This window comes from Strongylocentrotus purpuratus, unplaced genomic scaffold (genome assembly GCF_000002235.5).
Source record: "Strongylocentrotus purpuratus isolate Spur 01 unplaced genomic scaffold, Spur_5.0 spur5_scaffold_14, whole genome shotgun sequence".
NCBI classification, from domain to species: domain Eukaryota; kingdom Metazoa; phylum Echinodermata; class Echinoidea; order Camarodonta; family Strongylocentrotidae; genus Strongylocentrotus; species Strongylocentrotus purpuratus.
This window is the reverse complement of record NW_022145599.1, coordinates 4,175,434-4,201,762: the sequence shown is the minus strand read 5'-3', so window position 1 is coordinate 4,201,762 and position 26,329 is coordinate 4,175,434. Positions and strand designations below refer to the sequence as shown.

The 26,329-nt window shown below is 36.3% G+C and overlaps 1 protein-coding gene across 1 annotated transcript; it reads left to right on the top strand.

The window, feature by feature from the left end:
* The first annotated feature begins 2,781 nt into the window (after nucleotides 1-2,781).
* LOC589944 (serine/threonine-protein phosphatase PP1-2) lies at nucleotides 2,782-24,859 on the top strand. Its single transcript, XM_030984945.1, has 6 exons — nucleotides 2,782-2,837; nucleotides 3,499-3,587; nucleotides 14,524-14,672; nucleotides 21,177-21,290; nucleotides 22,818-22,961; nucleotides 24,437-24,859. The coding sequence occupies exons 1-6, from the start codon at nucleotides 2,782-2,784 to the stop codon at nucleotides 24,479-24,481; spliced, it is 597 nt and encodes a 198-aa protein (XP_030840805.1). The 3' UTR covers nucleotides 24,482-24,859.
* The last annotated feature ends 1,470 nt before the right edge of the window (nucleotides 24,860-26,329 follow it).

The window sequence follows — 26,329 nt, the reverse complement described above, 5'->3', positions numbered from 1 at the left end:
GAAGAGCACTCAATCTACTCCCACGGTATCTTTTATTAGGACTGCTGCACATACATGTACTATGTGTACATTTAAAGTAATGACAATGATTGCATTTGAATTGGTTGTCACCTGCCTCAATAAACACAGTGGAATTAATGGATGTTTCATGGTCTACTTAAATTATATCAGACAAGGTTTTTTCTCTGAAATGGAACAACATGTTCAAGTACCTTCACATTCAGAATATGCGCGAGCAGCTTGATTTTGATGCCTCTTCTTTAATATGGATAATAACCTAGCCATTAGTGGAATTAATTGATATAAATGTCAGGTATTTCAAATTTTAATTAGTTCGTTATCCTATGAGACATGTCACAAATTTCTTGGAAGTAGTTTTGAATAACAATCAATATTTGAAGTCGATATTTCATCTCACGAACGCCTTTATTATGCGAATTAATTTCTTTTTCTTTTTGTGTGTGTATGCTCTTGCTCTCATGATTTCTATCTTCTTATTGTACCCTTTATTACCAGGTTATATGTCAAAAAACATTTTCCTTCCCTATTTACATGTACATCTGATGACATTTGGTCTTTTGACGTTTGCTTCTGGCCTTTTTAAATATCCTCAGAAATTGAGAATCAAATAGAATATGATTGATGATAGGATACATCATGCTGAGGTTGATGCACTTCATCCTTCCTCCAGGTTATCCCTTTTCACCATTAATCTTTAGATTGTGATCTTGGGTATGGCAGGTAAGATCATAAACCCACATTTTTTTCCTATATTATGAAAGAAGAAGGAAAAAACATGGGAGCTTTCTTTTTCTTTCTTTTTACCCAGAGTAGCAAAATAGATTACACTTCTGTATATTAAAATGACACATACATACTGCATGTGTATAATTAGCATGATAAAGCGCTTCATCAAATATAAACTGCATTCTTTAAAAGGTATGGTAAACTATGCAATCTGGCCAAGTGTGTGAAATGTTCTCACTCACACTGGTCATCAGGGAGATGTAATGTTTTTTTAGACCAATTTTTAATTTTTTTTTAATGCACCCCTTACGTTCCACTGCATATCATTCTTAGCTATACAACCTTATATGAAATACTGCCTCCCTTCTCTCTCTCTCTCTCTCTCTCTCTCTATCTCTCTCTCTCTCTCAATCTCTCTCTCTCTCTCTTTCTCTCTCTCCCTCCCTCCCTCCCTCCCTCCCTCCCTCCCTCCCTCCCTCCCTCTCTCCCTCCCTCTCTCCCTCCCTCCCTCTCTCCCTCTCCATCTCCCTCTTCCTCTCCCTCTCTCTCTCCCTCCCCCTCTCTCTCTCTCACTTTGGATATTCACTGGCTAACCCCTCTTGAGGCTGGCATGAAAACACTGCGACCCCCTACAGCACTTTCAATCGGTAAACACTGTCTGCTGGCTAGCTTCGGCCATACGTTTGGGGGATGAGCATGAGGATGGATTGGTTCTATATTTAGCTTCAGGAGATTATGTTGACTTTGTGTGAATGGGTATCCTTGTTTAAAGTATGCCCGGTGCATATACATATAGCTGAGAATATGAACATATGATAATACATGGAGCATCATTTTCTCTCCTACAGCAAACATGTAGGTTAAATAAGAAATGTGTACACTACAGTGTCAATGTACATAGCAATCATTTTACACATTTTACCTGACATACTATTAGTAACATTAAGGACTAATTAATTAATACATCAGTAGACAACCTTGCATGTAAAAATATTCCATTTTCTTCACCAATATCCTATTCTCTACATTGTTGTCAAAATGAAGGTAATGTATGGTGTGTTCCCCAAAATATGTTTTCATGCAAAGAAAATAGTAGTGTGACTTAATGGCTATGTACTGCAACATCCTAGATGGAAAATCAAGTGTAATTGAATATTTGTTACACCCACATGTAGGTCAGCAGTGCAATCAATAGTATTATGTTCACAGAATATCATATTGATAAAAGTACATTTTTGGTGCTGCAATTTTGATATATTTCTTTATTTTTACTAGAATACTTTTCTATTATTCTAAAGCTGAATCTCTGCTCTCATGTATTATTTTACTGCAGGGCGCCTATTGGAATGTCATCACTGACCAAACAATGCATGAAATTGAAGCTGACATTCCAGTGCTATTCTTCCCTTCAATTATATTATTCTTGTATAAAAGCCGTGAGCTTATGACTTTAGCAATTTCGGGAGCATCAGTGCGAAATACTGGAATAAATGCTATGATGAAAAAAACATTTGGATCAGCAATTATTAGATAGTGAAAAAATGAAATGGCAATGTAAATTGTTTTTTAGAAGAAACACACATTAGTGTATGCAACATTCTGCATGTAAAAGATATTAGACAACAAAGTAATGACCTTTTTAAGCAGCATTGAACACCGGATGTATACCTTAAAAGTACAAATGTTGAATAACAAATTTATTATATTACAAAATAATATATTCCTTTCATCATCAACTTCATAATTTATAAAAAGTTAATAATATGATGCAAACATTTCCCAGAAATTGTAATTCTTAAAGTGGAGTGGCTCAATTGCAAAGTCCTGTATCTAAGAAACAACTAACAGCCTGCAGGATAACCCTTATCTAATTTCCCATGGCAATTTACATTTAAATTGCCTCAAAGGACTGTCTTTGAACAGTTGTTATGTTCATTATATACATGGGATATGATCTTGATTGATTATAGTATTGTGGTATTTTCATCCCAGGCTGAGTTGCTTGGTTGCACCCAGACATTTATGCATAGAAGCATGATCCCCGCATTACATATCAATACCAGTTTGTCTGCGGTAACAACCTGTGCTATGTATGTAAATGTATTAGATGGCTTGCAAAAATGCCTTTAGAATTGATTTCATTATTTCAAGTTCATGCATCAATGCAAAAGGATAATTTGAATAAGGAACATATCCAGTTGTTATAGATTAACTATTATTCTCTAGAACAAAACTATTCCAGCTTTCAATTTATGTTTACACATAGTGTATGAGAAAGATCATCACAGCTACGGTTCGAAAGGCACATACCCTAGTTACTTATAATAAGGAAGTGAGCAATTATATATATCTCATAAATGTTATTGGAATAACCTTCAGATATATATTTATACGTCATTATTTATAAAAGCTGTGTTTGCTTCAGTTTACATATTTTATCTATGTATACCTTTATCTCTGTATTATCTCTTTCCATACGCATTTCAGAGATGAGATATAACAGATAGGTGCATAATTTTTTTTAAATCTAAGAGCTATTGATTTAATAACAATACTAAGTAATCATTATCTGCCCATTGATACAGTGCAACTACTATACAAGTATACACGTAAATGTTTTCTACCACCCTTAATACACAGTATACAGAATATCTAAATTTGTTGCAACTATAATGTTTGTTACATTTAGACATCCAGTATATTACAACAATACTAATGCTTATTTGAATGTTCTTGTTTTTTCTTCTTCAGGATATACGGTTTCTATGATGAGTGCAAACGTCGATATAACATCAAGCTATGGAAGACCTTTACAGACTGCTTCAACTGCCTACCAATAGGTGAGCTCACTTCTCTCTTTAATAGTCAAATGATTCTAGAGAATATGATTATCAAAATATAGGCCTTAGATTGCTATGTTCTGTTTTGTTTTGTTTCTACAATTAATAAATGTGTAGAAATTTCCTCCAGAGCTATTTGTGAATCAGAAACACAATACCAAACACTAAAAATGTTGATTCCCCTGTGCATTGCCAATTAACACTAGTGTTCTTTGCATATATTGCTCCGATTGTCTCATTTTCGCTCGCTGGAACATTGCCAGCACAAACCACTGACCTCTACCTCCTGAACGGATCATCGCCCATTCCATTCACTATACGTTACGTACTAAAAGGCTGTATTGTCTGACCGTTCATGAATATTCATGTTTTTGCTAAACTCGGCAAAATGTTTGTTTTTACTAAATGGAAAAATTACGGTGGGGGGTTGGATGAAATGGACATAATGAAATAGGCAGAAGTGATCTATGACAATTCATGCTTTTTATGTTTCGTGTGCTCGACCTATAATCTTCAAATCGCTTGGTAAACTGAGTCCAAAGTTAGACTTGTTTCACATGTGTATTATAGGCAATGACGAGCTTGCAACCTATTTTGAAAAATTATGGTGGGTGAACTTTCAAAAGTCAATGAGACATGAGGGCTCCAATGAAAGAGCTAGTGATAACGTACGTCGGGGTGGATGTGCTTTTCGTTTAAACAAAAAATGAATTTTTAACGATTTAAAAAAAAAACGTCCATAGGCTAACATGTTAGGCTGCTGATTCTGATCATGCTCTGACGATAGGGGGCGTTGTGAAATGAGACTAAACGGAGCTATATGTATGTTTAGTCAAAACAAGATTTCTTGCACATAAATGTACATGTGAGACTCCAGCATTGCCCTAGAGTGAATTTCTTGAGAGGCATTGTATGCACTTGCTGAAGGAGATGATCTAAACAAAATACATCTTTATAAGAAAAAAATAGCATAGCAGTGCAAGCAGATAAAATGTTAAATGACTTTAAAAAAATTGAGGACAATTGAAAGAAGGAACTCATCATGAACAACAGATTTTACCTAATTTCATCTTGCTTAGATATGAACCCACTGATATAATGTCATGTAAAATGACAAGTGTTTGAATAATCTTCTGCGTAGGATAAGCCTGTAAAGCCTATTGTACAAATTTGCATTTAAATTGCATTTAACTGTGCAAGAAGATGACTTAGAAAAATTGTGCATGTCAATTTCGCTTTGCAGGGCTTGTGTGGAGAAAATTACTTTTGCAAATTAAACAGTGACCTGGCCTCATTCAGGCATTCAATAAGTCTGCAGTGAACTTAATTGGGACATTTAAATTCCTATAATGGAATGATTTGATCAGCCATTTGCAGTTTGTGAAATGCATGGAGTTTTTGTAATTTTTAGCAGACATGTGGGGAAATTCTCATGAGATAAAACATGAAACATTTAAAAAACAAAAATGAGTCAAAGGATAAAATGGTATTTGATAAATATAACTTGATAACATATTAGAACAGAGAAGAGTGGAATTTATGGAGAAGAATAGTAAAGAATAGAATCAAATAGAATTGAGTAGAGTAGAATAAAATAGCAAAGAAAAGAATAGAATAGAATATAATAGAAAAGAAGAGCATAGAATAGGAGAGAAGAGAAGAGAAAAGAAGAGCAAACAAAAGAAGAGAAGAGAAGTGAAGAGAAGAGAACAACAACGTAGATTAGAATTATAATAGATTATTAATTAGCACTCCAATTACACATGCACTACTCAGTTAAATGAGGTCATTCAATTGACCTCTTTGGTTCAATATCTGATATTTATTTAATTTAATCACTATCTGGTACTACTACTAGCATGGGGTATCATAATTGTTTCTAATTAATCTAACCCTGATTAATGCTTATTAGCCAGAAGAGTGTTAAACTTAATGGCAAGAGTTCATACCCTTCTGGCTTGTAGCAAATGATCTATCACAATGCGCTATAAAACAAGAAAATTGTGCATGTACATGTAAATGGTAAACTAGTTTATTCTCCTGATTCAAAGACAAGATGTGTTACCAGGGTACTTTGATTAATTACTCTCACATTATGTCACCCCTTTCCTAATGGAAATAACACCACACTATACTATCTGGTATATATTATGCATGATGTGTGTCATGTTAAAGGGGCATGACTGTCCTCCATGCCATCATGCACATGAAGTTTTCTCTGGTATTGCTTTCTGACTTTGCTTTCTGACTTCTTTCGTGTAAACTCTCTCTCTCTCTTTCTCTCACTCTCCGTATGTATTTCTGTCTTTCTTGCTCTACCCCTCCCCTATTTCTCCCCTCTTTCTGTCTTCATGTCTTTCACCTGTCTCTTTCTGTCTGTTTTTCAGCATTTAATCATCATCTCTCTCTCTCTCTCTCTCTCTCTCTCTCTCTCTCTCTCTCTCAGTATGTATCTCTATCATTCTTGCTCTGCCCCTCCACTATTTCTACCTTCTCTTTCTGTCTGTATTTAAACATTTTATCATCATATCTCTCTCTCTTTCTCTGGATCTTAATTACTAGATTATCTTATTTCCTATTCTTTTTTCACATTTCTCTTTCTTTTCTCAATCTCACTGCTACTTGCTACTGTCCATTTCTTGTTGTCTCTTGACGTTCTTTCCAAGTTTCTCTCCTCGCAGTTTATTTCTCTTACTCTCTCCCACTGTCTCAGTCTCATTTCCATCTTTGTTTCACATCACATCTCTATCACTCTTTTTCTCTCCCCATATGTTTCATGAATACATCTTCATGTGTCGTACAGTAAGATGGAATGACATTCAATCCGATTGCGATTCTGAGTCCTCATTAGTACATTCTATGTGAGTTGCACCTGATGGATATATCAGGGAAAAAATGAGACACACACATTTCAAGAGAAAGAGTGAGATTCAGGGTAGTTATGAATAAGGAAAGTAGTCTCTCTATCTGTTCCTCACTCTTTCTCTATACAGTTTTTCATGAAGATGCCTAATTAGTATGCTGTGCAGAAAGATAAGTATAGCATTTGGTTGGGAGATTAAAGTCAGAGATTCATGTCGCACATGATTTTGCAGGACATAGCCATCATTAAATATTGAGAAGATTAATTAGTTTGCTTGCTGAGAGCCAGAATAGTGTATGAGTTGATGTTCTTTTGTCTAAATGGCTAAAAGACTGTAGTGTAAAATTTATATAAACATGAGATTAAAAAATAAAAATAAAAACAATGAATTTTGTGCAGACCATATAAAGGTAAAGTTGTAGAAAGGGAATTTCAAATTAGAGACAAAAGGAGACATTAGAAATGGAGGCCCAGAGCCCAAAATAACCTAAAATCTCATTTATACATGAGATGATAAACTGCTTTAAAACAAAAAAAACATTGGGAAAAACCAGAGACTCGGTCAAGTGTACCTGCTCCACATTTCTATAGTCCATTGCATATAGATTAGTCAGTATAAACTGGAAACATTTTGTGTGGGCAGTTGTGCTTTAAATTTACCATGTAGCTCCTCCCTCAAAACAAAAGGTGAAAACAACAACAGGCCTCTAGATAAGACGTAATTCCAAGCAGCAATAACAGCAATGAGTGCTAAGAAGCAGGAGGCTAGCAGTAATTCAATTCCTCGACCAAGATCTTTCCTGCTGATATATACACCCTCCTTCAACCAATGAGGTCAACTCAGCCAATATCCGTAGCAAATCCTGACAGCATTTCAAAAAGAAAGGAGTCAATATGTTGTCACCTGCTTTCTCGTCCACCCAGCGGTCAAGACTGGTCCCATACTTACGAAGCGTGGGAGCTAGGTCACTTTAGCGTCACATGGTGGAAAAACCTGCTTTCATATGAATTTGGATAATGTAATCTAAAGTAGATCATGGTGTATGTATAGTACGTGTTGTGCACAGGCCTTAAATTTCGTCATTTTTAGGGCAAGGCCAGTTTGGCCTTGAGTACCTCATATTTTTAAGGGCACCAAGGCCAAAATATTTTTACAAAAAGGGCATCGAGGCCAAAATATTTTACAAAAAGGGCATCGAGTATGAGGCCAAAAAAATTGATTCTATTTTTGTTAGATGTCATGTGTATTTTATGAAACTTGTGCGGGATCAATTTCCCATGACTTTTAGCACCAGCTTCTTCACAGAATGTATAGAGGTCTACGGTACATACAAACAAGGCGGCGGCCCGCAAGCCTTAGATTTAGCAGCCAGGAGCAAGGGGCAATTTTTTTTTTAATTTGCCCTTTGCCACGGGAATTTACCAGAGCAAGGGGCAATTTTCCAAAAACAGATAGGCCCCTTATCTAATCATAAGTTCAAAGAGAGTCTACAAATGTTAATTTCATAATGTGAATAGATCGAACGATCAATTTAATAACTTTTTAATCTTAACAATATGAACAGGAAAGATTGATTAAGAACATCAAACTTGCACATTAAACAGTATTTTAAAGTAACTAAAAATATTGATGAGCAAATGAATAAATAAATTGTCAATTTCACAAACATCGAAAGTCAGAAGGACTTGGCAAGTTTACCGGGCCGGGTATCCCAAATCAAAATCGCACCTCACACACAAACCTTCCGCCACTCTCTCGGTAGTAGGAGCAAATTTGAAGAAATTATCTTTTTAAATGTTGTATAGAAAGGTCTAGATAGGCCTAACTAATGAAATAAGATGTAAAAATGTCCTTATAGACATTCGACAGCTGAAAGTGACACGCTCAGCTCAGTTGCGTACCGTGCATTCACGAAACCAAAATCGTTCCTCGCACACACACTCTCGCCACTTTTGGTGGGAAGCTGTCGGGCTGGAAGTTTGCCAGCGAAACCGATGCACCCTCGGAGATTCGCAGCGCGTAATTTTACCGGGACTCGAAACGTTCGTCTTGGGAAGCTGGCGGGGTAGCTTTTTGAAGCGAGGTCGGCTGGTGGCAAAATGAGAGTAACTACGATCGAGAACATCGTAGGTGTTCTTACCTTATTAATAAGATAATTCTAAATTCTATTTGAGATAGAATAATAAACTAGACCTACAAACAAACCTCGACAGATATCTAATGACTATTTGAATGCTTGTTTATTTCTCCATTTGACGATTTGTTTTCTTGATCCTGGCCTTTGATTTGTACGTACGTACGTGCGTGCGTCAAAAGCATGCACCATATGCATATCATGCGATCGCATGAACGTACGTACGTGCGCTAGCGCATTGCCTATATAATAACAAAGGGCGCATTTTCACGTCACTTGCGCCTTATTAGCACTAAATACGAAGCTAGAAGAGAGCTCGTGGGCGGCAGACTGTTCGTGATTCGTGTATTTTTACTGTTCTAATAATTTATGGGCGCATTTTCACGGAAAACACTTGCGCCTTGCCGTCTAGTTTTAGATGATTATGGGCGCAATTGGTGATTTTATGTGCGCAAATTTTTAAAAAAAGGGCACGTCCAGTTGGAAAAAAAGGCACGTCGGCCAGTTTGAAAAAAAGGGCACGGCCTTTTTGGCCGTGAATTTATCTTTTTTTGGGAGGGCACCGCGGCCAGTCATAGGGGCATCGACGGCCTGGCCGTCGATGGCCGTCGATTAATTTAAGGCCTGTGTGCAGGATGAAGGCAGGAGATATAACAATGAGTGTTTGTTTCAATCTTGTATTTTTAGATCATGATGACCCATATATTGTGTGATTTAGAGTGATAGAGAAAGAGAGAGAGAGAGAGAGAGAGAGAGAAAGAGAGAGAGAGACAGAGACAGACAGACAGACAGACAGAGAAAGAAACAGAGCAATCAATGTTGTACAGATATACTTGTGTGCATATCAGACAGGAATTTATGTAATTACACCCTCAATTTAGAAATGAGAGAAGGTGAAGAAAAATAGGGTCGGCATGAAAGCCACCCTTTTTCCTATTACATAGCGTATCTAAAGGGATTTCTCCATTGCATTTTAGTACCTTACATAAAAGATTCAAGAATAGAAAAAAAAAAAAAAAAAAGATTCAAGAATAGATTACACACTCGTGACTAAAATATCTACAGAAATGCTTTTTACTATGTAAAGAATTTCAGACATTCTCATATTGTGTCATTTGTGAATACATGTATGTACATTACACATTACAGCTTTTAATTCCATCTCCATCTCTCTCTCTCCCTCTTTTTTTTGAGGGGGGGGGGGGGAGGGGGTCTCTCTACCTGTCTATTGCTCTTTATTTTATATTTGCCTTTCATTTTCTTCTTGCTGTCTCCTATTCTTGATCCCCCCCCCCCCTGCACATCACCCTTGCCTCCTGCTCAAAGCCCCACATGAAAAATGATCCTCACCGAAGTAGTACGGTGCAACATTTTACATTTTTAATGTTCTAAGATGATTCAAAGTTTCATTCAGTGATATTTCACACTAACCCGATCAAGTTACAAGTTGCCCTATAGCTTTATAATGTAGAGCGTGTATAAGTGTGAACGGTGATAGTAATGGGACCCAAGGGCCTTTTGAATGCAAAGAGTTATTGCTACCCTCTAAAAGGCTTTCATCCATTTGAAGTAATTCTGCTATTCCCTTGCTGAATATTAGCTTTTAGTAATACATCTCTGTGTGTGGGTGGAAAGGATTCAACTTAAAGCATGCATGCCTTGAATTAGTAGGGAAAGAAAATTGATATTTCTTGTGATCCAATATCTTGTTAATGGATTTTAACAATGCAGAAGGCCTACATCTTTCAAGTCACAGAAGAAATAAATATGGTGTTTTGCTTGCTTTTAACTTTGTATAATGCCTCCTATTCCAGGGTTGGGAGGGGGGGGGGGGCAGATGCATTAGCGCTATTCATGTAAGAGTGTGACCCTTACAAACAATGTCTTGTATGTACTGTCTGTGTTATTGAGCAGCTAGAAAAGCCTTTGAAATAAAGCTTGGATAAGACATCATTCTTAATATGTATTTCAATAAGAATTGTGTTACCAGCTGTGCACTTCATAAAACTGAGTTTGACGCTTGTTATACATATACATTTCTAGAAAATTACATACATGTACATGTACATTGTAGGCATACCTCTAGACCTGCCTATGGATACTATCCATGCTTGACCTAAAAACAAGATGGATAATGTTTGTTATAATAACAAAAAGCAAAAATGAAACGAAAGAATAATAACATTTTTTTTTTTAAATCACCATACGTCATCAAAGTTGTTACTAAGTATCTACATGCAGTAATAATACACTCATACTTTTGTCGGAGATGACTGAGATTTAAAAAGCTCCTTGGCATCTTTTGATTAACTACTAGAGTTTATTTATATTTAATTAATGATATAAATATAATCTATGGACCCATTTACTCCTGAACCCATTTGAGCCCATGGGAATGAAAGAATTCAAAATTCAACAAGTTATAGGACAGAATTATTCCTCCCATTTAAATTTGTTATCTGATGGCTTTAAAACCAGAAAGCTTTGTAATAAATGCCTATTCTTGGAACATATTAAAGCAAAAACTTGATTTATCAAAAAGCAAGGATCAACCACAAAATACACACACTCAAAAAGAGATAAATGTGCAAGCTTTATTGCAACATAATTTTTTTGGGTATGTTGGTACATTATCATACAGTTTGGACCTTTTATTTTATGATTGATTTTATAATCTCAATAAACCATTCCATGTATAATAATTCTATTAGCATGCTTGAGAACAATCAATCCTGTACATTAATGTTTTGACATATTTATTACACTCGATAGAGGAATGGACAATAAATGACATAATAGTCTACTCTTTGTCTCCAATAATACTCTGTATGTGATTGTATTAAAGTTATGGCTTGATGAAGGGAAACATGTTTATAGATCCATTAATCACTTGGAGAGAACTGCAGTTAATAGTATTCCAGGTACATGTAGTTATTAAATGATATGAGGGATTCAGTATCAGTTGTCAAGTAGACTATTTGACATAAATAGTGTGATTGTTAAAATGCATTTGATAGCTATCATGAAATGATTGTTTCTACAACCTCTTTGTCTACTGCTTATCTCAATTAGACAATAGTATTGGCACTGATAGCTCAATCTTTCAGGCCTGATAAAAACCTGATTTAAAACGGTTTCCCGATTTTTTTGATTTTTTCCCGATTAAAAAAAAAAAAAATTTTTTTTTCTTCTTCCCTATTTTATCTTGATTTTCCCGATTTCCCCCTTATTTTCTCTATTCTTCCCTTTTTTGCCCTATTTTTTCCACAATTTTCTTACTCGAAAGGGGGGAATGTTGTTATAGATGCCATTTTTTCCCCGCGAATCCTCTTCTTTTTTTTTTTACTCAAGGGGGGCGTTGAGGGTTGAGGGGAAAACAAAAAACCTATTTTTTTTTAGTGCTTACTATCACCCCTGATCTTTTCAGATCCATGTGCTTTTTCTAACCACCTAAATTCAATCATCGGACATGTATGTGCGTTAATTTTTTTTTTGAGTTGTTGTAATTGAAAGTAGGCTTGTGAATTGTATTTTTTTTCAATACCAATACCATGGAGCACTGTTTTGCATCAAGATTGAAAAAACAACAACAACTACCATTAATATCCTGCGTCATGAAATCTTCCTTGTGAAATATGTATGTCATCTTGGCGGCTTCATAAGGGTTAATAGAACAATAATGAGCATATACCGGCATGATAGAGACATCCCTCTTATTGTAATTACGTACCCGATAAGTGGTCCCAGTCAGCCGTATAACAGAATGAGCATGTCAGCATTGGAGCAAGAAGTTAAAAGCTATTGACAATGGTTGTATTTGTACATGTGCTGACATACCCACGCAATACTAAATAAACGTAAAGGTTTTACATTCATCTATGTTCAACATCTAAGTCGTAACTCTAATGTAACTCTAATGTTTGATTTGGGAAAGGTCAGGGCCTAAACTGACTTTGCCCGCATGTAATAGAATTCAATTTAAAACTTGATTGTGTCTGTTATTCAGAGCTCTTAAGAATATACATACCATGAACAACATCAGAGAAATTTTTGTTGGTTCATTTTTAAGAGAGGAAAGCAGTTAATGTTAGATTTCCCTTTACAAATATTGTCTACATTTTATTATGTTAACTTTGATTTTGTGATTCAATGTAGCTGTGAAGCCTAGTTCTGACTGATTTAGTCATCTTAACACAATTTAAAAGTTGACCTTGTCAGCCAGACAGAGTGATTAAAGATTAAGGCCATGAGAACAACCTACTTTGATCAATCAGATTTGATGGCTTGGTAATGAGAATAGCCCCATACCATCCGTGGGGGGAGGTTGCATCACTAATCAACTGGATGATTGAGCCAACCTTGGCTGTTCTACAGTGTGTGTCATATCTGAAGGCTTCATTTGATGTACAACCATACTTTGCCTGTCAAACAGATAGGTGCTATTGTATATTTGTGTGTGTGAAAGTTTAAATAATTACATCACAACATGAAACAATCAAGAAAACAGACCCATACCATCAGTAGGGGGAGGTTGCGTCATTAATCAACTTGATAATATAGTTGACCTTGGCTGTTCTACATTGTCTGTTTTACCTGAAGGCTTTGCTTAATGTACAACCATACTATGCCTTTTAAACAGATATGTGCTATTGTTTTTGTGTGTGTGAAAGTTTATATAATTACTTCATAACATGAAACAATCTGATTTGATTGTTTGGTAATGAAAACAGACCCATGCTATCAGTAGGGGGAGATGGGTCACTGATCGAATCGATAATTGAGCCGACCTTGACTCTCGTTATAGTGTCTGCCAAACCTAAAGGTGTTGCTACATGTACAACCTACTCAGCCTTTCAAATGCAATAAACATTCTACATTATTCATTATCAAATTTGGTAATCCATAAACTCAGTTCCTGGCAAAGAGTTAAAAAAATAAAGAATCATTGCACACATTCACATTTTCTACAGGCTTCTATTATTCAGCAGTATTTTGTTTGGTTCCCAATAATTTGTTTTACTTAAAGTATTTTCATTTACACTTGAACACCCAGGTGTTAAATGGGTACCCGGTAGGATGCGACCGTCATTGTTGGTCAAACAGCTTGTGAGCGTCAAGTAACGCCCGGCTGGAATGCTACCCAGGGAGTGGAGATTGTGCACACAGTGTGTGCGGGCAAGCACTGAATCCAATGACCGGGGTAATAGTATATATTTGTAAAGCGCTTAGAGACATTTGTATTAAGCGCTATATAAAAAAAACTAAAATAAAAAAAAAAAAAAAAAAAAATCATATTGATACAAAAATAGGGGGTGACTTTTCAACAAAATCTGTCCGACTCAAAAAATAAACGAAAGGGTAGTAATTTTTTTTAAATTTTAGAACCACATGAGTAGAGAATATCAGGTAATTGCTCCTCCCCCAAATGGAAGTATTGCAGCCATCTTGTGAGATGGTATTTTAGGAATATATTTGTGTATCTTCATGAGATATGAACGTAGTATATTCTTAAAGTCTCTTTAGGAGCAACCAATTGAAATGAGACAGTGGAACGACACAGGAAAAATACACATGTACAGTGTATATCAAGTCAGTTTATAAATCATTTTTTATCAGTGTTCATGATACTTACATTTAGCAAATAAATTATTCATACCCCTTGTAAATTTGATGATCTTTGTGTACTCAAAAATGAAAGGTGGACATGTTGAATTAGGGCCTTTCCTAAATACTTTCAGATGTAAGCTTTAATATGTCACATTCTCAAGAAACATAAATCTGGACAAATCAAATTTTCACAGGCTTGAAAAATTACAAATTTGGTAAGGGTATGAATAATTTAGTTGTTAACTGTATATACTCGATATATTTTGGAATTGCTTGTCTTCATACCCAAAGTATGAATTAATCCCCCTTTTTTCTTGGTTTTGCTTTGCAGCCGCTGTAGTTGAAGGTACAATCTTCTGTATGCACGGGGGACTGTCACCTGACTTAAACCAAGTGGATCAGCTAAGACATATCAGCAGACCTCTGGATATCCCTGATCATGGACTGGTGTGTGATCTCTTATGGGCTGATCCTGATGAGGTAGGAACATTGATCTACATTCTTGATAAGATTAGATTAGGATTAGGATTAGATTAGATTAAGTGAGTAAGTAAGAGAAGTAAGATGTCAATCCAGAATTGTTCAGTAGATGTTTGTTTTCTTTTACTTTTTCATTCTTAGAAAAAAATCTTTGTTATCCTATTAATTGCTGAAATATGACAAGAGAAAAGCTTTATCAAATTGTCAATCCTAAAGAAATCAGTCATCTATCTTCCTCTCATGAACAAACACATTACATGTAATCTCTTGAAGGCAGAATATACTAAAGTAATCTGATCAAAATAAAAATAATAAATCTGGATTTATATAGTCCAAAGCTCATTAGCACTAAAAGCCCACTGAATAAAGATAACGAGGATGACAATCCTTGAAATGATAATGTCTTACCTTTTAAATTCACTAATGAGGTGGTAGACCTTCAGTAGAACAGTGCAAAGCACATAAATATAATCACCATAGCAACATGCATGGTTCCAATGTCACCCGAGCGTAGGTATATATCTAGAGAAAGTGTAGATATATATATATATAGAGAGAGAAAGAGACAGAGAGAGGGAGAGAGAGAGAGAGAGAGAGAGAGACTGGAATAGAGGGAACTCCATTATATTAGTAACATACAGTGCACAATATTGATTGCTTTGAGTGGCATTGTTCACATTATTACCCAAGGTACATTGTATGTATATGATCAAACTTGATTTGCAGTCTTGAAGTCACTAAGGGACTATGGTTTGAACTGTGACACGAAACATAAGTTGTCAGGTTTTTGTTAGGCATTTGTGACCCTTCTCTCCCCCCCCCCCCCAACAAAAGAAGAAGAAGAAAAAAAAAGGGGAAAAAAATAGTGATATAGTTTTCCTGTCACAACTCATTTGACTATCGTTACAAAAAATACAATTTATGTTACGCCTGCCTCGAAGGCCCATTAGGTAAGATATCTTTTGAGGAATTTTGGTCAAGACAAAATGGTATAAATGTTTTTACTTACAACACACAAATGAAATTGTGCTCAGCTGTGCATTGTTGGTGTGTTTTTCTTATTTCTCCCACAACATCGTCTTTAGCTGTTTAATCAAATGTCAAATTGTGCTTCAGCATATTTTCAGGGTTGTTTGTTGTTGCAAATTCTAAGTAACAGTGATTAAGTCATCCTTCTGAATCTACACAAACAATATGTAATCAAAAAGTTAAGGTAACATCCTAAGCAGCATTTGTGATATGGGTTACTTGTGTTTCATAGAATAAAACGCTCTGCCTAGATATCTACAGGTTAGCTACGTGCATTAGAGCAAGGATAGACATGAAGCATTGAGCAGACTATAGGACTCCAAAATGGAAGCTTATCATATTTCTGTTGAAATAGCCATCGGGCAAAACAGTTCACCTGTCCTCATCTTAGAAACACGATCCCCCCATCCACCCACGGGAGACCACGGGAGACCACGGGAGACGGGTAAAGTGCATGATTCGAGCTCAAACAAAGCTTCACTTCTAAGATGGAGATGGGATATCTGCCGAGTTTGAGTAATACTCGGCTGGCCGTCTGTCGGGTTTACTCAAAGATGAAGAATGATGGAGAGCTGGTGTGTGCCTCCGGGTAAATTAAAGGCTGGTCGACCTGCATCATTCATTTCATCGTGATAGAAGGAAGACATCATACCTCTCTCCATCCTATCCAACCTGCTTGACTTATCTACCATCCTGTGATATGCAAAAGGTCATTGTAGATTATCCCTTTCTATTTATCCTAGAGTGCATTTTCCTTTATTGGATTTCAATCATTTGGTGTGTAATTCACCTGACTAGAGGTGTTGTGTGGGCAAATCAGATGCAAGTCATTGGCCTATAGATCAAAGACCGTGCTGCTGCACTATGGTCCCTGTGAAGACATTATTCTGCATTTGCCTCTTTGTACCCAGGTGGTATAAGTGGGTACCTGGTAGGAAGGAATCAACTGAATGCACTGAGTGCCTTCAGAATTCTGACAAAATCAGATTAAGAATAACCCGGAGCTGAGTACCAATCTTTCTCTATTAAATGTGTGGTATGAAACTGCATAAAATCGACTGCTGAGAGCCACAAGGGCGTAGCCAATATAATTATCCATGACATTAAAGATAATGCCCTTCTGGCTCTCAGCAGACTCTTTAAAATCCTTATCTTTACCTTAGCATAATGACATAATAATATAGTAAGGAAAGCAGTAAAGGAATTCAAGTAGGTGGGTAGATTAATCATAATCCACTGCTCAAATTTGAGCAACGATTGCAACGATTTAAATGCCACCTGAATTCTAATTCCCTTGCAATTTATTATGTATAGTTTAATATTGATTCTGTTGTGGGTAGAGGCTTACTGTTTGTAATCGGTTGATACAATCTCCGTTCCCCCTCTTTCAACCCACCTCCTTTATTCTGGGTAACTCTATTTCCATACGTCAACAGTGGCAGGCTGGAAAATACTGTGTAAATTGTTTAACGCGGTCGTGATGAGGCGCTGCTGAATGACGGATCTGTTAACGCTGCGTTCCGTGTGGAAACGGGATACCTGTTTGCCACGCAGTGACATTTGGAGTATGCCGGGTATTTGTGTACATCACCTCAGGGATGGGACATGACAATGGAATGCCAGGGAATGCCTGTTATTTATTTGATTACGCTGTGGCTTATCCAGCTTTTTATCAGCTTGCCTAGCTGGGAGGGGCCGGGAGAGTGGTTGATCTTGTAATGGCCACTTCCTTGTCAGTTTTGCTATTATTTCTTCAGCGTATCTAAATCAGTTAAATCTTCTCAATCCTTTATATGCCAAACTCTCTTGGCACATGACAAAACATGCAGAACAAACTTGCGTACAACCAAATTATCAATGCATATCACTTGCCAATTAATGCATTATAACTATCCAAGTTTTTCCTTATCTACCTGGGAGGGGTGGGTAAATGGTTAGCCCCACCTAAGTATAGCATTCAAAATGACAAAATTTCTTTTTCTGCCTTCCTCTTAAAAAATATGATTGATTATTGCTTGTCAGTAGCATATTCAGTGAAATCCATCACCCATGAGGAAGGGGAATACAAGCAGTTATTCTAGTAGTGTATCCTCGATCCCTTTACATACCCCTGAATAGAAAAAGCAAGATCAGTTCAACTCTAGTGGTAAGGCTTCTTGCAGCTAGATCAGATTCGACTTCTAACCATGAACCACATGTGAAGTGTCCTCGGACATTCAACCTTCACCACAGACCGAATTAAACAATAGCTCGTAAACATTAACCAAGGAAACAAAAAGGATGGTTTCATTTCTACAACGTGTCGCACTGCATCATTCCCTCATCATTCCTGAAGCACGCTATGCTTGTGAGTTATGGTCACCCCTGTGGTGCATGTGGTGAGCCGAAGACAGACCAAATCTCATCAGTCGTTGACATGTAGTATGTCTGCTTATCACATCATGTTAGGGGCACACAAAAGGGGAGGCTATAGGTATGTCTTCATCAGCTTGAGATTGCCAAATAGCCTGCTATCTCTGATTTGGGAAATAAGCTTGAAGTTAAAAATCGCGTCTTCATCAGCTTGAGGATCAACCTCGAAACCCGAGCTCAAGATATTTTGCTCAGCATAGTGTGCATAGTGGAGTCTTTGGGCTGGTGAAGACGCACCGGACAAATAGCGGGATATTTTGCCAAATAGCAGGATATTTTACAAACTTGCCCAAGATATCCTTGAATGATCATCTCAACCAAATATCCCGCTAATTGCAACTGCGGGCTGATGAAGACGCAAATTAGCTAGATATTCTGCAATCGGGATAGTTAAAATAGCAGGTTATTTGGCAATCTCGAGCTGATGACAACATGCCTTAAGTGGCTGCTGTAATGGTTATTTAGTTTAGATAACCGTGACAGAATCCATGCGATATATTTGGCACTCAGAACTATAAACAGCACATAGGTTGTTCAGATGCATGTCCACTTTGAGAATGTCAACCTAATTTTAGAGAGCAGACGTCAATGAAGTGAAGTCTGAATGAGAAAACATGTTGTCATACGTTATTTATTCAGTTCTGACGTATTCTGTTTAAACCTTTTATTCAACATTTTGGGTGACTGCTTGGTCTTGTCAAACCCTGAACTATTGTTCATCTATTCTAAGTTATGATAATGGCAGAATTAGTTATTGTATATCAATGTATTTTAAGTATTGGACTGGATGCAGGGAACGTAGGGGGAAAAAAAAAATCAAATTTATATCATGAATATATGGTTAAATCATAAATTTCAGCAATTAAATGAAAATGCCTTTAAACCTCTATACAAGCAGGTATTCTTCCATTATGAAATTTGATTTTTGTTTTTGTTTCAAAATACAGCCATGACAGAAATTGATTACATTTACAACAGATGAGAAAGCAGTCTTATGACATCCAAATGCTATAATTAAGAGTATGTGTGTTCACAGAGAAAGGGAGAGAGAGAGAGAGAGAGAGGAGGGAGGGGAAAACAAGGGGGGGGGGGTAATTCCCCTAAGGCTTATAGTCATCTTCAAATTCTTTTGTCGAGTGACGAGTTTAAGTCGAGCGTGAATCCTTCAGTACCAATCTCCCACTCATTAACAGGAAATTTCTCCTTCAAGATGTTCCCAATTTGACAAGTATTGATGTTTCGAAGAGACCATATACCTCCTCTTGAAACCTTGTTCATACATGTTGTGGTAAACTGTCCTGAACAAAAACGTAAACCATTTCACATGTAAGCATGTAGCTTTGTGTTCATCATAGGCCCTCAATCCTAAATATTTATTTGTGTTAGAAGGACTTAGGAATGTGAATGAGCACTATGAGCAAATAGTTACATTTTGCTGTGTATAGCCTTTTAGTTGTTGTTTATGTATTGTGGTGGTTGGTTATCTTGTCATGTGAACAAGGCTAATGGTGTGCTTTCTATACACATGTGAATAACCAAAGTGAGTGGAGATTTCTAGTTGCCCATCCTTCTCCTCCTTCAAAGGAGATTGTATAGAGTTGTCTTAAGGTTAGATGGGATAGTCCTATATTGCCATTTCTCATATATTTCGCCTTGTAAACTGAGAAACCAAGATGCTTAAAGGTCAGTGACCTCTTACTGTTCAAATATTCTACTATGGTAGTTTAGTGAAATGAAGTTGCATGAAAAGACACATCCAGGGACCCATTTCATTAGTACATGTTTCAATGAAAAACCATTTTGGAATCTAAATCCAAATTTGCTTTCTGCAGTAGATGTGAACTCATGAGGATGCTTCCAAATTGACTTGTCAAGATCATCACCGTATTCATTCAATACTATCATCAGGATAATCCTAACTGTCATTGTTAATAGTTTCATTCTCTTCAAAGAGATCACTTGTTTGCATAAGTTGTTGAGAAATGAGGCTTTCACCTAAGGACACTAACAAAGCCATTTTGGTTTAAAGAACAATTGGTTTACTTATTCCTAGACCATTGGTATTAAGTCATCACAACAATCCTTCTGAGGCCTTTCATTGCTGATAAGTTGTCTCAATTTTAAAATGAATCTATTTAACCTATTTCAAATCTAAATCACAGTGTGCTCTCTAAAGTAGATGTGAATATGTTCTAAGCATTTGTCCAAAGTCTCATCACTCTCGACCTAATCATAGTCATGATCATAATCACAACGTTCTTTAATATCATCAATTTAATTGTCATTATTAGCATCATGAATCATCAGCAATATCTTCATCATCACCATCATCAACATCCTCATCAGTCATCACCATCATCATGGTTGTCATCATCGATAATCACCGTTATGCAATGTATCCAATATCACATCAAAGAATGATTTGATTCATTGATGAGCTGCCAGTGGCACCAGCTGTGATTGTGTGATTCCTTATATGTTCCTTTTGTTTTTTTGCAGCTAGACTTCCTCCTTACATGTGTGTTGAGCTTATATTTCATGCCATGGTTCACATTCAATTCTGACACTCTGGCTGAAACTTATTGACAACTGAATTGGAATGTAGATTAGTCAATCAAATCTAGAAATGGGAAACATTCCTGTCCAAAGGCCTGTAGCAATATCTTATAAGTCTACTACAAGATTTGGAGGCAAGTGGCAATTGAGAATAAAATATGAAAAATAAATGAAAAGACTTAAATATCAAGTAACAAATTTCTTACTGATCATAAAACATTCAAAACGAAATTGAGGCAACATCAGAACAGTACATGTAAGTCATAAAGAAAATTATCACAAATGCGATTTATCTTCTATGTGTTACCTTCCATACAATTCTTTCAAAGATTGGTCTCATTAGGCCCTTGGTGTACTGTGTATACTGGGTGCAAAAACAAACAAATTAAATCGTCTTAAGAGCCAGAAGGCATTAATTGATAAGACAGTTAAAGCTTGGCCTTCTTGCACTTAGCAGATGTATTGAGAAATCGAATCAAGTTTCTTTTTTGTTTTGTATCTTAACAGGACATCACAGGTTGGGGAGAGAATGATCGAGGAGTATCCTATACGTTTGGTGGTGATGTGGTCAGGCATTTCCTCAAGAAGAATGAACTCAGTCTCATTGTCAGAGCACATCAGGTTAGCATCACCAACAAAATACTTTGTTTTGATTTTAAATTTGATTATTTGATGAGTGATGTTGAAGAAAAAAGTTCATTTTCAATTAGATGTATCCATGTATTCAAACCTATTGACAATGTGACACAGTCATGTAAGATTTTAAAAAATAGATTCATGGTTTGTATATGAATAGGTTAATTTTCCATAACGATAACAACAATTCTATTTGTGCTAGTGTTGGACATGTATTGACATACATTTTACATGTAGATATCATTTCAACAACAGGAGAAATTTTAAAGGAGATTCATACTATCATCACGCATATCATCCTGCTTGCCATCAAATTATGGACTAAATTTCAATGTGTTAACAAAAAAGTTGATTAGAACCTGCTATATAAAGTGGCAAATTTCAATTCATGTTGTTAATGTTACATGCTAATCAAATGGAAAAGGATAATTCATCGGTTGTTGATACCTAGAAACATATTTTCCATAAAAAGGCATTGTTTTATAATCTCCATTAAGGTTGATTGATGATTGCACAAAATCAGCATTCTCAATAAATTTATCTAAGTAGAGCAAAATATGTGTCACTGAAGTTGCCTGGATACTCACTCTCTTTCTTTGACATTCTGAATATCCTGAGATTCAATAATGCCACAATAATCCAATCCGACAAATTAGAGAACTCATAAGGAATTTTGTATGTGCCATTTGTGGAATTGGCACAAATCGAACAGTCTGATATACACTGTAAACACATGCTTAATGTAATTAAGACAAACTCTGAAACCAAATTCAGTTGTAACCTAATAGTTTTCCCAATCTGCCATCTTCTTGTAGAGATGGGTTGAACATTGTGACTGTATATCTAATTTATGAATAGGAGAGAACAGTCAGGGAGTGTAAGTGAGCCCTGGGAATATCAAATCAGAGCAAGATAAACACTACCCTCGTGATTAAACCAACAATGTCTCCCCTCCCGCGCTCTCTCTCTCTCTCTCTCTCTCTCCACCTCTCTCTCCTCTCTATTTTTTTATTTTTTTATTGTACTCCTGTCTGTCTCTCTCCCCCCACCTCTCTCTATTTTTAATTTTGTATTGTACTCCTGTCTGTCTCTCTCTGTCTCTCTCTCTCTCTGTCTCTCACTTCAAATCTTTGTTCCCATCTCATATGCTCTACATTCATCCCCATTTCTTATTAATCACAACCTCTCTCTTTATCTTTCTTTCTCTCTCTTCTTTTCTTTTCTTCTCTTTTCTTCTCTTTCTTTGTACTGTATCTGTCACCCTGTCTTCCCTTTTCTCACTCTTTTTGTCTCCCTCACTTCTTTTCCTCCCACCCTCCATCCCCCTCTCTTTCCCCTCCCCCCTCTCTCTCTCTCTCCCCCATCTCCTCTCCCCTCTCTCCCCTCTCTCCCCTCTCTCCCCTCTCTCACTCTCTCCCCTCTCTCCCCCATCTCTCCCTCTCTCCTCCTCCTCTCTTTCCTCTCACCCGTCTCTCCCCCTCTTACCCCCTCTCTTCTAATTCTAAACTACAGGTGGTAGAGGATGGATACCAGTTTTTCCAGAAGAGGAAGCTCGTCACACTGTTCAGTGCGCCCAACTACTGTGGAGAGTTTGACAATGCTGCAGGGGTAATGATTGTCACTCAAGATCTCACCTGTTCATTCTCTATCCTTCAGGTAAGCTAGCTAGACCCCATTCAGATTAGACAAAATTACATCTGCGCAACATCATGTGTGGACATTTAAATTGCGACTAGAAAATTCTATAGGAATATATAGTGGTAAATGTTCATTCACCACCTGAGAAACACAAAAATAACCACGCAAAATTATAAATATGTACGCGATTGTTAGTTTGGTGTTCATTTTCCGCTCCTTTGAAACTGGTCACTAAATCCGTGTGTGCACATAATTAGCATGTTTAATGAATATTGTTACCTATGTGATAGCTAATCAGCAATGTCTTATGTGAACATCACCGTGCCTTGCAATACGTTGTAAAATAAAACATGCACAATTTTAACAGGGTTGACATGCCTGATTAGTGTTTCCTAGTTTCACTGCAGCTGCACAAATCCCTCAAATTTTGAAATCTTTCTTTATCTCCCTCAGGACAATCATTCTTCATTTTGTGGTTTGGCTCAATCATGATCACATTTGATTCAGAGCCCTAAGAAATATTCAAGATATATGAGCAGAAAGGGCAAAATTTGCACACCCTGTATCCATTTTTGTTTCATGACTATATTGCCAGGAAATGTTAAAACTAAAACAGCTCTCATCCTTAAATCGGCTACACAATGTGAGCTCTGAATTCCATTATTTTTCAATCATAATTGGCAATTTAAAAAAAACTTTACAATAACATTCTCATCCATGTATATTGTTTTCAGAGACAATATGATTTATTTTGACACTGTAGCATTAAAAGAAAAATATTGTGATCAATTTAATTTAGCTCTAAAACTAAATGCTGTCCTGGAAAAGGTAACATTGTCATTTAAGAGCCAGAAGCATGTAAATTTATTGTTATATGGCTCTCAGGTGTACATGTATTCAAATATATGTAAAATATGTAAAATTATTTTTAAGGCTCAACTGCATGGACTCTCTTCATAACAATCAGCACACTTGAAAACTTTCATGCTGCTGCATGGCATGTTTGAATTATTTGAATAACAACTTATAGGCAATACACCCTGTGGGATTTATCAATCAGAGACTTTTTTACAAACAAGTCTTCCCAATCCCGCTGTATCAGAAGTAACATATGTCCGGGAGGATGCCCAGAAAAATTGGGAAAAGGGCTAGATAAAGCATGCAATCCAAAAGGGAAATTCCCTTTCTTCCTATTTCAAGTTGGTACAAATATGAAATGGGTCACCTGGGTCAAACAAAACTTACATTCACACACCACAGACAAGTTTATTTATTTAATGAAAGAGAAAAAAAATCACAAATGTTAGACCTGAAGTATTTTTGTTAGACATGTTTTCAGTTTATTTCTCAATATTTCTACTTGATGAAACCATCATTTCATATCTAATGTTACAAGTCATTATTCCATGTCAAGATAAATATAAGCTTTTTGGTTGAAGTGGTTGAACTTTTTACAGTTACATGATGTAAACTTCTATTTGTTGCTTTTACAGCCACAAGCTGGAAATGGACCAAAGAAAGATGACAAGAAGAAATGATGGCGCCCTCTTGTGTTGGTAAACCTTTAGTTGGGGAATGTAATTTTAGTAAGCTGCCAAACTTCATTACCGGTAGATGTACAGGGGCCATGGAGAGACAAAAATTTAGCTCACCGCCTGGGAACTTGTTATGTAACCTCATGCAATCTGATACTTCAAAGTCATTATGTATTGATACCCCATCAGCTTTTAGGCAGTCAATATATCTGTTTTGGAAGGCCAGGTTAGATTTGATTGGGAGCCTTCCTTGAGCACACATCGGCTATATCGTCTGTTGAGATGTTAAGCAAACCTTATGAATGACTTCAATTAAATCCTTTGTGATAATCCTTGTTTGATACAACTTTTTGATAGTATATCTTTTTTTGGGGGGGGGGGGGGGGGGGGGGGGGGGGGGAGGTAATTTCCACTTATAAAAAGTATCAATTTTCTGACAATGCTCAACAAAACTACCAATCCAAATATGCCCATTGAAAGTTGCTTCTTTCTTCACAATCAGTGGAAGTATTACCTGTTTTGATAAGCTCTCACTTACTATGCGGCGAGATTCTTCAGACCTTTGTTGTACCTGGTGCTGTTGCCGATGAAGTACAGCAAAAACGGTAATCAGCTTACCAAAACAAGACAATTCTTCCACTTAGATGAAGAAAGAAGTGATTTCCAAGTGATGTCACCTATCAGATGAGCCCTCTTCAGTGAAATATACCTATACATATATACATATATAATGCAAACATTCCCTTTGATGAACAAAGGACCATGAAACACTATCACGATTTATATCATACTAAACCTTGACTTTGTAATTCTGGATACCCTCAATGTTATTCCCCCTGGGGGGTGTTTCACAAAGATTAAGATTGACTCTAAGTTGGACTTAACTATGGCAGGCTGTTCATGCCACTGTTTTCTCTCACCATTTACTGGCATTGGTCTCTCAAGTGATGTTCAAATCATGGTTACAAATCTACAGAATTTACATTTTTTGATAATTCATCATTATTGAAGGAAAAATTATTATCTGAAGATCATAATGGTGAGAGCAGCCAGTGGCATGAATGGCCTGCCATAGTTAAGTCCAACTTAAAGTCGATCTTAGTCTTGTGAAACACCCTCCTGTTAATAATTGCTTCATACACAGTTTAGAAAGCTTCACAGATAAACCCATGGTTCTTATGATGCTATATAGCAACCTTGGCTGAAGGATTTTTGAGAATATAATTATTTTTTTTCATCAGAGTTTATGCTTTAAAGCTTCTAAGACATGATTGACCAACATGAGGAATGATTATAAATGGCTTACTAGTTTATCTTCATTCCATGCATTTTCTACAATGAGTGACGAAAAGAAATTATTATCAAGATGCTTGGTAGTTTTTGAAAACTACATGCATTTTCTTTTGATAGCATAAATAATCTTAAGATGAGATATAGAGAATCGCAAATGTAAATAGTGTTGAACTTGCAAAAAAATGAATGAATTTTATGAAGATTATTCAAGAGTGTTTGAAATCTAAACAGAAATTGACAGATAATAATGAAAACATGTCTTTTTAACCATGATGATATTGTATAAACATTAACATTCAAGTTTGAATAGTGTTGCTAAGATTTTCAAGAAGAAATAATTGTGTACATAAGTTTTGCCAAACCTTGCAAGTTGCTTAACCTTTAATGCCTACACTTTCTTAACAGTTAAGGAGTTTGATTCTGTAATGTTTTCCTATACATCTATGTATTCATTCACTTTCTTTCAAGTTGTAGGAGATCTTAGTGTATTTTACACCAAGTTAATCACAACTTTTTCTTCAGGCCAGTGTATTTTATCGGTAATGCTACACACCCAAA